Below are 15,837 nucleotides of genomic sequence, written 5' to 3' on the forward strand. Positions count from 1 at the left end.
TTTATAAAATCCCAGGCCAGGAAAACCACCTTCATGTTTTTCTGTGTTTTATCTTCAGCTACTTTGACACAAAGGCCTCTGCTGTGATGCTCACACCTTTGATAAAGTCTTGCGTGTGTCAGCTTCCTTTTTATAGATACAAAATTATGTAAATGTACTGATCTGAATTATAATATATCTGACTGTCAAAATTTCCCAGAATCAAATCGAATTGAATCTAATCGTGGATCGAATCGATTCTAGAAATCAGTGACGATACCCAGCCCTATTTGAGAACCATGCCACTGCTCTCTCAGAGAGTCCTGACTGAAGGAGTCTAAGTTTTAAAATCAATGATCAACAGTGTCAAATGCTTTTGACAAATCAATAAAAAGGGATGCAGTGTTGTTTCTTATCAAGTGCAACAGTAATATCATTTACTACACTCATTGCAGCTGTGATAGTACTGTGATTTTTCCTAAAGCCTGATTGATATTCAGATGTTACTGACATGCTGTACAAGGAGATTAGGCCACAGGAGGTCACTGCTAAAAAGGCTCGCTTTTGTGCTGACACGACTGAAACTTCACAGAGAATCTATAGGGTATTGTCAAGAAGATGAGAAACACCCAATCCAGAAATAGAGAGGAGCTGAAAACCACTGTCAAAGTAACCTGGACCTCAATAACACCTCAGCAGGCCCGTGAGCTGATCGCCTCCAAGCCACACCACAACGCTGATGTAGTGATTCATGGTAAAGGAGCCCCAAAATAAATGAAGACTATATCTCTGTTATAAATAATTGAGCTGAGGAAATATCCTAACAATCCAAATGACTCCACTTCTGATATTAAACTGCTCAGCTGTCATCTTGTGTGTCATGACACTTACCAGAGGAACATTGACAGTCCACAGCTCTCCTCCTAACTTGCTGTTCATCTGCAGAAGTATCTTCTGTGCCACACTCTTCAACTTCTGTTGCTGGGAAATTGTGCGGACGTTGATGGCCTAATGACAAATAGGCGAGAGTGAAACAAACTTTCTTTTTTGGAAGAAAATATTTTCAAAATTACTATTTATGCATTTGTTAAGTTGTAAACATTTCATTCCTTTCCTCTAATGCTGAAAGAAGAGCACAAACATCACAAACCTGGGATGGGATGGGATTTTTAACACAGCACAGCTTCTTGATGGCACTGTAGAGATCATCTCTGTTGCCAAAAATGATGCAAACTACAAGCTGCAAATTGGGCTGCACACAGGAGTGAAAAGCTTGAGTATAGTGATCTTAAACAACATCCACCAAACATCTGAGCATTCACTGGTAATGACAAAGAGGTAAAAATACAGGAAAGATACAACAGACAAAGCACTGTTCTCTTTTGATAGATTTGAACGTTTTAAGGTGGAAGCAGTCATCAAAAGATGGGTGCAGGATGGTCATTAAGGGATGGGAATGAAATGATTCTCAGTTGGAAAGCAGTCCGAACTGTGCAAAGAAAATATCCACCATACTGTTACACCACCATCGCTATTAACAGCTGACACCAGACATGAGGGATGCTGTGCTTTTGCCAAATTTGGACCCTACCATCTCAATGTTGCAGCAGAAACTGATAACAGGCAACATGTTTCCAATCTTCTGTTTTCCAATTTTGGTAACTGTAGCTCAAGTTCTTAGCAGACAGGAGTGGGACCCAATCTGGTCTTCGGTTGATGCAGCCCATCTACTACAGAGTTCAAAATGTTGTGCATTCAAAGATGCTCTTCTGCACAGCTTGGTTGTAACAAATGGCTATTTAAGTGACTCCTACATTTTTATCAACTTTTAACTGCTGCTCACCAGATATTTTCTCTCCTTCAGACTATCCTCTATAAACACATGAGACGCTTGTGTGGGAAAATCCCGATAGATCAACAGTTTCTCAAATATTCAGACAAGCCTGTCTTGCGCCAACAACAACAACTTTACCATGGACAAAGTCCCTTAAGTTACCTTTCTTCCGCATTCTAGTGCTCAGTGAACTTCAGTAGGCCATTTAAGTATGCAGAGATGATCGAAATGACCATGGACTCAGGTGCTGCCATGTGATTGTTAAAGTAAATAATTAATAAGGCAATCAGCTGAACAGGGGTACTTCACAAAGTGGCTGGTGAGTGTGTGCACTAGGCAAGAAAAAGTTGGTGTTTGATGTATTTGATAAAGACATGAAAAGTACAAGTGCTTGTCTGTTACACTCCATTTGTCCATCATATGCAATAACTTCACAAGTTCTGGTAACGCCAAAGGATACACAAACCTTTTCTTTGAACTGGAATAAACTATAAGGGGTTGTCAGTTATTTTATTGACAAAATATGATACGTTTATAAATGAAAATATATCCAACATTAGTATATGTGATTAGTGTGTGTGTGTATATCTATATATAAAGGCTTGCCATCTGTGGAACACACTTCCAACCGATATCAAATTGATTACAGACATTAGATCCTTTACATTGAAGGTAAAGTGTGGTTAAAGGGAAATCAAAGTTGTAGTCATTTTAACTAATGATTTTAATTTTATTTTAAATTATTGTCTATTAATTTGTAATTGTATTTATGATGTAATTTGGTTTTATGAAAATGTATGTTTTACTGTAAAATGCATCTATTTAGATTGTAAGCCCAACACGGAACAATTGTTGAAAATTAGCAGTAGCTATAAACCTGTGCGGTACATCAGTTTCATGTCTTGCACTTGAACTATGTTAAACTGCACTGTCCCTTTTAAATAAATACATTCAAATAATCTTCACATCACTGTGATGGCATTCATATATTTCTAATGAATATTTGTGTAGTGAACTAAAAACCAGTGAAATGAGATTTATGAAGATTTCGTCAAACTAAATATTTTCTACATCATACCTGACTCGTGAGGTGCGAGTGGATGGTCTTGACATAAGTCTCGGTCCGATCATCCCTCAGCTCCACACAAATGGGTCGACCCATCTGGACCCCAATAGGTGTGGCCACCTTGTTAAAGGTGGAAACAAGCTCTTCAGCCTGTGCTGTACAGCGTCGAGGGTAGAAGACGGCCCAGGTTTTCAAGGGAATCTAAGAGTAACATGGATTGGTTAATGAAAGAAAGCAGTGGTGTAAATCAGCCATATTTGTATTATGGTAAAGTAACTTGTTCACACACTGACACTTTAGGAAGCAGTGTATTAACTGTGTATGCCGTTTTGTTCTGTAACTACTTTCAGTTGTTGAGGTTTCGTCTCTTCAGATTTATTATTCCACAAGCGTCTCCATTTCCCCCCAAATCAGCTGTTTGTGTATAAACAGTCCCATCTTTCTCCTGTCTCTTGTGCATTCAGTGACAAAGGACAATCAGAAGTAGGACTTCATAAACTTTAGCAAACTACTGTCGCTGTTTAACTGTAAAAAGAATATTGCATTGTTTATAAGGCATCCTTAGCCTTATCACATTATGTGGGTACGCAACTCTTAGCAAGCACACATAAAACAAGCTGGCAGAACTACAGATAAAATGTCTTTTTTTAGTTTACATTCTGAGGGACATTTTCATGTCCTATTTTAAAAACATAGTGATAACAAAATGACTCACTCATGATTTCCAATGTTTCAAATTCAGTTCCCAACTGAATGTAGCTTCTTTTTTTAAATTTTATTTCCAAATTTTCATCACAGAGGGGAGAACTAACAATGTTTGACCAAACAGTTACATGTAGGGATGGGTATCGTTTAGGTTTTATCCGATACCGGTGCCAAATCGGTACTTTTGAAACGGTGCCGGTGCTTAAACGGTGCTCGAACCGGTGCTTAAAGAATGGAGAACACAAACTTTGTCCAAAAACCTCTCATGTTCAGCTGTTTTTTGTAAAAAGATAACAATGTTAGCCTTTTCTGCAGCTATGGGGCATATAAGGTATCACTCTTGGCTGGAAGCAGTGCTTAAACAATGGAAAAAACACAAACTTTGTCCTAAACCTCTCATGTTCAGCTGTTTCCCACTTTTTCTTTGGTCATTTTAGCCTTTTTGTCCACGGTGAAGGGAGTATCTGCCATCAAACAAGAAGACAGCCGCATGTAGCTATGATCATGTTTGCTAGTTCACCTTACCTGCATTAATGTAATAACGTGGTTAGCCTACTCAACGTAAATTACACACGAACAACATTAAGCGACTCACGCAGAGAAGAACGGCTGCTGCTGCATCATCATCCCTCATCATTTCTGCTACACTGGCAGGGCTAGGGGCCAGGACTCTATTCTTCGTGTTTTTGGGGGATGTTGCTCCGGTCTGATAACTGGCAACCCACCCAACGTGCACAGTGTGAGGTCTCGCAGCAAGCTATCAAATACGGCGCATTTCTCGGCTTTTAAAAAAACGCTATGCATCGCCAGGTGTTTCATCGGATTCGAGGTGTTACCTCCTTTGACAGTATCACAGTATCAGCTTAAAGCACTTGTTGCTGCTGAGTTTGCATATTTTGCTGTGAAGTACAGCCAGACTTTTGACCGCTTCGCCTTGGACATTTTTAATCTGTAGCTCTGCTCTAACAGAACGTACGTACCTGGCCCCGCCTACTATCCTCGGAAACGTAAAATGATTGGCTAGAAGTGTATCACAGCTCAGGAAAAAAAAGCACCGAAATAAAGCACCGAAATGTGCGCTGCTTTTCGGTCTGGTTACTACCGTTTATGCCAGAACCACACCGGTACCCATCCCTAGTTACATGTCATTATGCTTAAACATTAATGGTTTACAGCTGTTTAATTGTTTAGCTGACTGAACACATCTCTGGTAACCACCAGACAAGATCTGGGATATGAAACAGCACATTTATATAGAGCTCTACAGATAAGCATTCATAACACTTACAGAGCTGATTGAAGCATCCCTCACAACCTCTCTGGACCAAGACACATCAGCACCAGTGGCAAAGGATGAAGACTGCAGGCAGATGGTTTCAAAGGGAAGAGTTCTACCTTTCATCTGCAAAAGAGAAAAATATTCATACTATATTGGGAAAAATAGAGAAAAAGAAACGTCCACAAGGAAAAAGGGCAAACAAGGAAGGAAAACAAAAAGGACAAGCTCTTACATCCGCTTCTAAAAGAACTGTTTTTGTACGCATTATGTTTACTAACCAAAGAAATTAAACATGGCCTCAAGTCAGTCAGAATTTAGTACCGACATACTGAAAGGCTATAGCATGGCACTGGTTTCACTGTGCATTTCTCAGACAACTCTTGGGGAGAAAATAGCCCACGGGCTTTGAATGAAGGAGTTTTCTAAAGAGACAAAATTCCTACCATCAAGATTTCTGTGCCAACCTCCAGTCCCCAACCACCAAGCTCATTCAGACTTTCAGGATTGGTGTTGATGTTCTTCAAAAGTTGCTTTATTGAGTGAGTATGCTGCTCACCACTCACGTTAATGTGCATTGTCAAGTCCTAGAACATGTTAAAAAGAGCAATATTCTCTTTGAGCAGTCAGGTTTCCACAAGTTATTTTATTCATTACAATCACTTTCATGAAGGTTTTCAGACCAGAATTTGTTCTTGGAAATTTCCATTACTGACAATAATCATAAGACATCTTTGTTCTGACGGTTATGTTAGCAAAGCATTGCACTACCGTGTCGTTGTCAATGTTTACAATGGTCAGGCTCTTTCTCTGCTGTGTAGAAATCAAGTGTTTACACTCAAAGTTTAAACTAGCAAAATTTTAACATTTTAATATTGAACACTCTTAAGACAACTGATTTTTAAAATGCTATATGTTCTGTTTTCAACCAACATACACAGTGTGCATTAACACTAACATTAAATTAGATGGGCAGCTCCTAAGAGTAAGGAAAGTTTACTGACACTACCTTCATAGCTCTGAAGTCCTTCCTCATTTTCTCAGGAATTCCTGTCATGAAGGAAAGCTCTGGGACTAAAAGGATCTCACCAGTGATGATTTGCTGCAACAAATGAACAATTAGTTGTTATAAAAACTTTTGAACTTAGTTTTTTACATCTTCGGTACAACAAAGCACAAGAGTGCATACAGCTGTGTACAGCTCTGCTTGACATGCATGCATTAAGATAAAGTTTTTATTCATATTTTTATTGGTTTTCACTTAGTTAGCTTCATCCCATCTCACACAGATGTTGAGTCTTACATGATAACTAATCATCCAGGCTGACTAACCTCTAGGGTTGGGCGATATGCAAGAATCTTCCAACAAACAATCGTCAGCCAAATAATCGCCGATGGGCGAAATATTCAGGCATGCGCAGGCTTTTTGATGGTTGGAGCAACGTAATCATGCATGGACTGATTTGTGCGTTTACAACACAGAAGAAGTCCAAACATGGACGAAGTAATTTCCCAAAAAACATTAGCGCTGTCAGCGTTAACGCGGTCATCACGATTAACGCGATTAAAAATTTTAAACGTGCTCAACCCATCTGGAGCGCAGACTGAACAAACTTTGGACAAACTGCCCGAAATGTGTTGAAAGAGACATTTCAGGGATTGTGACTCAGTCTGCGCTCCAGATGGGTTAATTATTAATTGCATTAGTCATGATGACGGCGCGTTAATGCTGACAGCACTAAAAATATATAGTCGCCAATTTGAGATGAAAGAGGTAAACCTACGGATGTAACCAAAGCAGTGTGCCAGTTGTGCAGACGTCTAGTGCGAGCAAAGTACTCAAACACGACTAACTTGCATGAGCATGTATGTGTCCACCATCCGGCTGAGCATGCTAGGCTACCATCAGCTTCTGCAGCTCCATCAACAAGCATTTGGGCGCACTCTGAGGAGGGTGCATTTGCTCGCAGATGAAAGAGGCACTATTATTATTTTTTCTGTTGATTGCTTATGTTATCGCCATCATTATTAGCAAACTTACTCATGGGCAAATAAATAAATAAATCGCCCTTGGAAAAACGATCGCCGATGGGCTCAGCCTATCATCGATAGTCAATATATTTATCCAATCACCCAACCCTACTAACCCTCTGGTAACTATTTGGACAAACATAAATTAAAGAAACGTGAACATGAATGTGAAGTGGCATTCTTAGAAAAACATGTCAGATGACTGATCTACTTCATCGAGCCTGCATAAAAATCTGTCTGTGTGTCTTGAGCTTTTATTAACTCATTCACTGCCATTGACGTCTATAGCCGTCAATTGCAGTGAATGAGTCAATGGGTTTAACTCATTCACTGCCAATGGCTGGCAGTGAATGAGTTAATACTAGCATTAGGCATGTGGAAATCATCATTCCATATTTAGTACTGACTTTAAAAATATCTCCCGGAGACACAAATAGTGTTGTTGCACTGAACTGTTGAATAAAACTTTTTTAAAAACATAGGTTTTTACCTTCCCGCCTTGTCTGGACCTCTCCTTTGGCCGATGCAGGAGTAAAGGCTGGTCCATCTCTTTGATTGTAATGCCATAGTTTTTGCTGTTAAACAAAAAAAACAAACAAACATGTAATCACGTGAGCATTGGAGAAAACGGAGAAAACAAAAAAAACAGATCCAACTGATCTTTTCATTGTTGGGTTGGTATGAAGACCGAACTGCTGATATTTCACTACACAAACACACACAAAAACAGTTTGCTGTAGGAAAAAGCAGTCTAACCTGTAATAGTCCACAAAGGTAGTTACAGTGCCATCCATCAAAGTGAAGGTGTCTTTGGGTGATTTGTTCCACTCAATGGCATCAATGCGGTAGGTGCGGTTGTTGTAGCGGGTGATGACAATGCTGCCGACGAGTTCTTTGGTGCATTCATCTTGAAAGTTTTCCTTGCTCTGTTGGTACAACGTGTTCCTGGCAGACAGCCCAACACAAGCACGTGTTTTTCTTTTTTCACACTATGGAACGGAGCCTTTATTAGACTGTTCTGCTCAAGCCTAACAGGGAAAGCTTGGTCAAAGTTAATAATGCTCGATAATCACTAAAGGCCATTAGAAATGTTGCAAAATCATCTGTGGCTGGAGATACAGTCACAGACATGAATCTATCTGCAGCAGCTCGAGCATGTTTGTATGCTGATGCTTTTTGTTGTGTAAACTTACATGACATCCAGCACAGAGTCATTCCGCAAGACTTTGTGAGAGACATCAATACACAGGTACAAGCCTCCATCTGTGCGCTTGATACCAGTTGAGTAGCCTGGCCAAACCTGGAGTCTAGAAAAACCGGTAGACTAGTGAATGAAACTGCGCTGCCTGATTTTAGCAGGTATCCTTTGATGCTACAACAAATCTCACGACTTACCGGTGTTTTCCAAGAATGACTGCGCTTTCTGGATCATAATGGTTTCTGCCCACCAGCTTTAGTCCAATGATTTTCATCACCCTTGAAAAAACGAGAGGAACACTGTGTCATATCCTGTAATTTAAACTTCCTTTATAACGACACACGGTGGGAAACAATCATTGCTGTTTAGGACTCTTAACAGCAGTCGGGCTTATTGTGTAAAATAGAAAGGATATAATGTGTCTCTGACATAATACCTCCTGAGCACCACATTGTAGAAGGGAATGCACAAATCTGAGCTCGGTGGTAAAATCTTCGTCATTTGAATTTTGATTTGTATTTCCTGATTATCGGTCCGTCTCAAACTCTTGAGAACAACCACCTGTGCAAAAATAGTATATATATATGTATATATATATATATTTATTTTAAAAAGAGCGTATTAAGTTTTAAATTTAGCATGGTGACTGTAACAACTGTGATACTCACGTCTTTCAGTTTAACAGGAAGGTACAGTATAGAACCGTCAAATGCCACAACTTCACCTGTGGTTGGACGGTGGTCTTTCATCATGCCGAAACGCATCGCCACTGATTCAACATTAGGACTGGGTAAGAAATTCACATCACAAAATACACAGTAGATATTAACACGGGTAACGATACTGAATGAACAAACTTCAAGTTTCTCTGTGGTTCTTCAGTGTAATTTAAGCTGATCCTACATTTTCATTGTTGTCTGGCAAAATGTTAAATCCTAGTAAACATTAAGATTTTCCCAAAATACCTGCATAATTTTATAGACATGTGAGTGTTGGTAACAGGAGCTCTCTGGGTTTCATTAATTGCTCACTTATAATCAACGGACTAATAAGAGCCGAAAGTAGACTAAAATCTGTTAAGGATCATAGACAGAGAATTAGTCCAAATATCACTTTAGTGTAATTTTCAGTTAGTTTGTTCAGACAGGAATGTTAGGCTGGATGTTGAGCTGGAAACACTGCACTTTTTGTATGTCAAGAATAACAATATACTGAAAATCAAGTATTTATAATCTTTTGCTCCTGTAATTTTAATTCTACTCTATGTGTGAGGCAGATTTGTATGCAGGTAAACCATCTTTATGGTGAACAAAACAGAGCATTTATTGTGAAAAACTGTCTACTGCCTGTCTGTGTAGGCAGTGACGCAGCTACCAGTGCCTACATTGTATTAGAACCAGTCCCTGTATTACCTGAAACTATGATTAAAGCTTTCCAACATTTCCTCCAGTTTTTAGACATAAACTTTGTTTCCTTGTACGCAACAAGTGGTCTTGAATGTTATATGATACTTACGTAAATGTAACATGGTACTGATACACCGCTTCGTTCTTGCATTGAATTTGGATGTGGTTTGACCCAATATTTATAGGAGCTCCTTTGGTTCCAGCCTTATTCAGTGGCTCACTGACGAGTGGAGAACATACATGGACAAAAAGATCAGTTTATGACAAGTAAAACAAATGATCAGTTACTGACCTGAATAAAAGCTCTGTCTTGCAAAATGTTAGATTTGATCAATACGGAACCAATACCACTAGATGACCCTTAATAAAATACACCATTATGTGCTCATAAGAGACAATGAGAATGTCAGAAGACATGGATAAGTCAGAGGTAATGATGTTTTAGAATGAACAGCTAACACCAGAACACTCGCTCTGACCGTTAAAAGCCTCCAAACCACAACACAGCTCATGTTGGTTTGTTAGGACTCGCTAAGGTAAAGGAAATAGAGAAAAGCACACTCACCGAACTGCCTCCATTGTCAGCCCCGTCTTTGCAGCTGGACCAGTGGAAAGGTCTGTGGCTTCTTGAACGGTGTGCAGAGGGGACTCCGTTCCTTTACAGTATTATGCATGTCATTACCCAAAATGCATGTTTCCCCCCACAAATTAATCAAATTACAATAAAAAACACAATTAAGATTGTATTAGACACATGCAAAAGAAGATGCACATAATAGTTTACTTGGGGTTCCTACACCTTTCTTTCCCTTTCAAAATCACAATCTTCTCCAGTCTCAAGTTTTCAGACAGTTTCCAAATCTAAAATCTAGAATTCCTGCACAGGAATTCTTGTTTTTTCTTTTAAAAAGAGGATTAAAAACAAATTAAGGTGGTAAACTCTCAGTTTGCAATCCCTTTAAAATAATTGTATATAATTACCCGTCAGAGAGGGCTGAGAGTATTCTGTTTGCGGCTCAGACACTGGAGAAACAAACACGTCTTGACCTGCAGGAAATGAAGGAAGCAAAGCACGGCCTCTGCCAACTCCAAGCTGAGGCATAGCTGCTCTTCCGAGGCCCACCATTTTCTGAGGGGACAAACCTCGGCCAAGGAAACTGAAAAAGGCAAAATCCACACAAGGAAAAGTCATATAATGGTTGTTCAATGCAGATAAAGTAAGTAAGTGTAATTTGGCACTGGCACTACTTTTTCCATCCCAACCTGGATCAAGTCATACCTTCATAAAGGTTAGAACATGTACTTTGTGCTCTTCCTGTACAATGATTTAACTTCATGGCCGTTAGGTTTTATATGTGGATTTGTTTTAATTGTCAAAAGTTAGGTGCGACAAAAAACATAATCCAGCAAATAATTTAATTTCCTGGCTGCAGATATTCATTGCTACATGTGGAATTAAATTCCATGCGTGCAAATTCAACAACCTGCGTGTGTAAAACTCAGCAGCCACACACGTGTGAGAGTCTGATTTGCAGGCATTGCTGCAGTTTCACACTCTGTGCTCACAGCTGAATCCTACCTGCTCCAATCAACTGACTTTTGACGAAGGATTTAATAGTGTTCATAAAGCAAGAACAATATTAAAGAGCTGTTTCTGGGAGGTACTTCGATCTTTGATTATTAGTAAAAAAACGTTTTTACTGTTTCAGTGAACAAATGCTTTGATCAAATCTGATTATCAGCTTTTTACAGTTGTGGAAGAAGTACCTATCCTAAATCCTATACATATATAGAAGTAATAATACTACTGTACATATACATTCTGTAAAAATGAACTTTTACTGACATAAAAGTACAAATTTTATCAATTAAGGTATATTTCAAACTCTATAGAACTGATGAGTTATTAAAGTGTACGCTTCACAAAGTCATTAAAGCTACTAATTCACTGTAGCTAAATCACACCACAATTTATATTTCATATAAATCTAATTCTGCTAAATATGATTACAGCTTTAAATGGAGGGTATGTGCAGTTATACGTTTGCTGCAGACTAAGCAACTTTTTATTGGCAGATTTAAACGTCTGTATTTTGGTTATAACCGTACACTTCCTGATTCTCATGAGTTAGTTTTTTGTTTTTAATTTTTTATTAAATGTATGGAATATTGTACAACAATATGGGACAGCAGTGAAGATGCTTCAGAACGCTCTGGTTTTAAAGATGTCTTCATCAGTAAGGTTATTTAGTGACAGCTGTCAGTATTTCCACCGCTACACAGGAAACAGCAACTGCTGATAATTAACTCTGCAGAATTAATTTACAAATATGGTTTAAAAACAGCGCTTATGTTGCTGCCTCGGTGTAACTCGATTAAGTAAAAGAAACTGTCCATCAAAAGTGACCAATCACATTAGGACCCCTCTTCAAGCAGTCAAAAGTCAGTTGATTCAAGCGAGCAACATTCAGCAGCGAGCACAGAAACTGCAGCAGCACAGACAAAGTAGGCTCTCATTTAGTCTACTGCAGGTTTCATAAACTACATCAGGCTGAATGAAAATATGTCAGAAACCCTGTTAGTCGAAACACAACACAGTGTCACTCCTGTGCTGCTTACCTGCTGCCTCTGCCCATCATTTCTCCAGATGGGCCGATACTCTGTGGTGTGCTGATGACACCTGGTGGGGCATCTCGCAGCTTCACCTCTCCCACATCCCCAGCTGCTCCCCTACCTGCAACGAAATGTAACATGAATCCATATGATTCTTCTTCATATACATAAACACCAAAATGAACCAACATCACGCCACTCTGTGGCTTACAAAGCTTTGAGCAAATGAGCACACAATGTGTTGTGCTTAGGGGCACAGAGACTGTTTGTTTTCAGTATCTCTGGATTTCTCAGAATAAATACTGACCCAGTGGTGCTGCTCCTCGTCCCAGTGAAGTCGCTGATGGTTCAATGCCCATTCCTCTAAACATTGAGACCAGTGTTGATCCTTTAACATGTGGCGGCTTGCCAATCTGTCAGAAGAAAGCAAACCTGTGCAACTCTGTGTGGCAATTTCACCATTAAAATTAAAACATAATTTATTGCATTTTCTGGTTCGCACCTCTTCTTTTGTCAAAGTAGGGCTTTCTCCCATTAGAGCTGGCATCATTGTCTCACTTGGAGGTGTGGGTCCTTCCTGTGGCTCCAGTCTAAGTACGCCTGCACTTCTCGCCACTCCTACCTTTGATTCAACTGCTGGGACGAGCAGCCCTCTGGCTCGGCCAACTACTATATCCTGTTGCGCCAACAGTGCTCTACCTCTTCCTACCACAGGTTCAGTAATGGGGACAGCTCCACTTAGTCCCAGTGAGTTATCACTGAAAGTAGGGAAAGCCCTGCCTCGTCCTACAACAGGTTCTTCTGTAGAGAGCAACAGCCCTCTACCACGTCCTACAGCAGACTCCCCAAGCTGTAATCCTCTTCCTCGTCCCAGCCAATGGGCACCCATCTTCTCAGTGAGATCAGGAGGCTTGCCTGGATCCATCTGATCAACTTTTACCACTATCAGCTGTTAACAGCAGAGGAAAAAAACCAAATAATAAAGTTTGTAGCACATTTCAATCATACAATAATAAAGGAAATGCATGGCCAGGTTCAAATACACTTCAACTTTCCTGAATGCTGAAAAAGCATTTCAGTTAAACTTTGTGATGTCTGTTTAATTCAAAGGAAGGTTTTTTCTTCCGGTGCAAAATGAGATCATTATGCAAATTAATACCGTCCCTGTTATCAGTCTTCTATCAGACTACGACTGAATGGGGTCAAGTTGGAAATAACATGCAATCCATTTTTGACAATACTGCAATGAACTGTGACAACTGTTGAAAAGCACATATCTGTTACTGGCTGTATCCCAATTCAGGGTCTGCAGCCTTAAAGTACGCAGCCTCAACGGTCCTCAAGGGCCGCGTACTCAAAGACCGCTAAGGCCAGAAGTGCGAGGCTTGTGAAATGTGACGGTCTAGCCTCCGTTGCGCTGCCCAGGTTGCCTAGCAACCATGATACTAACAGCTGGAAAAGTGTCATACAGCTTTGTTTGACAGGAATGAAGGAGAGAATCTTTTGTTCATTTGTTTGTTTGTTTCTACATGAGCTTTGATCATTCTCTGTGAGATTAAGCTCAGCTATTGAACGGCGTATATTTTAAAGTAAAGGCTTTAAAACCAAGTTAGTACAAACGTCACTAATGTCACATAACTTTGCCGACATGTGGCCAACAGGAATGTTTAATGTTCTTCAATATTAAACATTTGTACATAAATAAGTGACATAATATTCAGTACTTACTTAAAGTTTACTCTTCGGGCACCCCCATCCGCCGTTTTTTTTCGGCAAAATTATCCACACCCACTGCCGCGCTATGCATTCTGGGATATGTTGGGCCACGAAGTCTACACTGCCACAGCCTTAAAATTCAGGGAAATGAAGGACGCATTTCAGGGCCGCATTTCGAGCAGCCTTTGAAATGGGACAGCCTTCGGCGCGCCGCTGTGACGTAATCGGCCTTAAAATGCGGCCTTTAAGGCTGCAGACCCTGAATTGGGATACAGCCAATGTCTGCATACACAGAAATTTCAGGGTTCATCTGCCTTTTTCAGGGTCAAATTCAAGCACTTTTTAAGCACTTTCAAGGTCCCTTTTCAAGCTTTTCCAGCACATCCCCACCCCCCCGGAAGTGCTTCAATTCGCAAAACCTCAGTAAGACCATGTGAAAATGAAAACAAATCATCCTAGGTGAACTTAAACACCTTTGTTCCCCTTTTGTTAAGACATAGAAAAACGCACCACACAAAAATACTGCAAAAGAAAACTGTCGCCTTATATACATAGTGTATAAACTCAAAATGCACATTTCACTTAAAAATTAAGATGTGAAAATGTGAACAAATCAACTTGTTAGAGATATTCTTCTCCTGTTGAACCCCCCCCCCCGTTGAAACAAAAAATAGGAGGCAGATGTTTGTTTGTTTTTTAAGTTAATTCCCAATTAAACTGTTTTTTGCTAACTAAATTGCTGTCTGTATTATTGCTGAAGTCCTAAACGATCACCTTTAAAGTGTTTGTGCTACAAACATCATGCACAGTCAGACAGGCATGGAGAGCAGCACTGACTGGGAGGCTTTGAACAGATCACATAGTTCAATTCAACATATAAGACTTTAAGGATGCACAAGCATCTACTTAAAATCCATTGAATTTATCACCTGTGATATTATGTACAATTCCAATGTATTTTGTTCATCTCCCTTAAATAAACAGGCAGCCTTAAAATATGAAATATTCATATATAAATACACATAAATGTGTGTACTGTCTGAGTGGCTGATTGTGCCCCACAGGCCTCAGTGTGAGCTTGAAGACATTTATAATGTTTAAGTAGTTTAATGTGTCGGTGATGACGATAAACACATTTTGAATGAAAGCCGGGGAACTTTGGTAGCACAGAAACAAGTGGCTATTCTTTGTGACCATATGGATCGGTCCCTCATATTACCATTATTTCACCCAAAGGCACCAAGTTAATGCTCAAAAAGCTGCAGCAATACACACAAATATAAACAGTACTTGGTGACAACTTTGCTTTTAGCCTCTAACCCTCTGGGGTCCAGGGTACAATTGGCCATTTTTGACTACTTTTGATTTGGCCTCTATATTTTACCTTTAAAAACTGTTTATTTTGCCAATCTGTTATTTTCTCATTTGACAAACTGTATCAGAGCAATTATCCAAATTCAGACAAAATTTAAAATACGAGTAGAAAGTGATATTTTGACTGTAAAAACCACAAGCATGTTTAACCAATAAAGTACACTTTCTTTCTTTTTTCTTTCAACGAATCATTTTCATAACTTGAAATGCAAATAGAAATTGTACATTTTTAAAAAAATATGCACAAGTTTTGCAAACAACAAAGTTGTGGAACTATTTACCTAAAAATGCAGCCAAGGCTCAGACGTTTTTTTATATAACCATTTTAAACTATTTACAGAACAATCAGGTGTTCTGCATCAGATAAGAAGGCACACAAATTATTTATGCAACTCCAAAAAATAGTTTGTGTCCATTATAACACAGATGAGAACAGCACAGGGATAAATCCTGCAGGTCTGACAGCAGGTGTGTCACTCCTGTTTTCCATGTGGAGACAGCGTTTACACTGCAAAATGCCTTTGGTGGCTTTTTTGCAGCAACTGTGACATTCACTAGTAGAACTGACACACAAAACAAAACAATGACTACACTACACACTAACTACACAAGACAACACACTAACTTGAGACTCCAAAC

The 15,837-nt window shown here is 39.5% G+C and overlaps 1 protein-coding gene across 1 annotated transcript in view; it reads right to left on the reverse strand.

Annotated features, from left to right (window-relative positions):
- Positions 1 to 15,837, reverse strand: part of piwil2 (piwi-like RNA-mediated gene silencing 2) — a 30,517-nt gene that overhangs the window by 10,245 nt on the left and 4,435 nt on the right. Inside the window, exons 2-19 of the mRNA XM_005733567.1 lie at positions 12,611 to 13,057; positions 12,416 to 12,521; positions 12,115 to 12,229; positions 10,477 to 10,652; positions 10,061 to 10,151; positions 9,605 to 9,715; positions 8,758 to 8,875; positions 8,526 to 8,650; positions 8,287 to 8,367; positions 8,085 to 8,198; positions 7,648 to 7,836; positions 7,382 to 7,466; positions 5,870 to 5,962; positions 5,307 to 5,447; positions 4,873 to 4,986; positions 2,892 to 3,080; positions 1,130 to 1,231; positions 871 to 987 (exon numbers count right to left, since the gene is read on the reverse strand). Coding sequence (XP_005733624.1) covers positions 871 to 987; positions 1,130 to 1,231; positions 2,892 to 3,080; positions 4,873 to 4,986; positions 5,307 to 5,447; positions 5,870 to 5,962; positions 7,382 to 7,466; positions 7,648 to 7,836; positions 8,085 to 8,198; positions 8,287 to 8,367; positions 8,526 to 8,650; positions 8,758 to 8,875; positions 9,605 to 9,715; positions 10,061 to 10,151; positions 10,477 to 10,652; positions 12,115 to 12,229; positions 12,416 to 12,521; positions 12,611 to 13,033 — 2,490 coding nt within the window. The 5' untranslated portion in view covers positions 13,034 to 13,057. The remainder of the gene's footprint in view (positions 1 to 870; positions 988 to 1,129; positions 1,232 to 2,891; positions 3,081 to 4,872; positions 4,987 to 5,306; positions 5,448 to 5,869; positions 5,963 to 7,381; positions 7,467 to 7,647; positions 7,837 to 8,084; positions 8,199 to 8,286; positions 8,368 to 8,525; positions 8,651 to 8,757; positions 8,876 to 9,604; positions 9,716 to 10,060; positions 10,152 to 10,476; positions 10,653 to 12,114; positions 12,230 to 12,415; positions 12,522 to 12,610; positions 13,058 to 15,837) is intronic.

The sequence above is a fragment of the Pundamilia nyererei genome, unplaced genomic scaffold (genome assembly GCF_000239375.1).
Source record: "Pundamilia nyererei isolate P.nyererei 1_Seehausen unplaced genomic scaffold, PunNye1.0 scaffold00053, whole genome shotgun sequence".
NCBI classification, from domain to species: Eukaryota; Metazoa; Chordata; class Actinopteri; order Cichliformes; family Cichlidae; genus Pundamilia; species Pundamilia nyererei.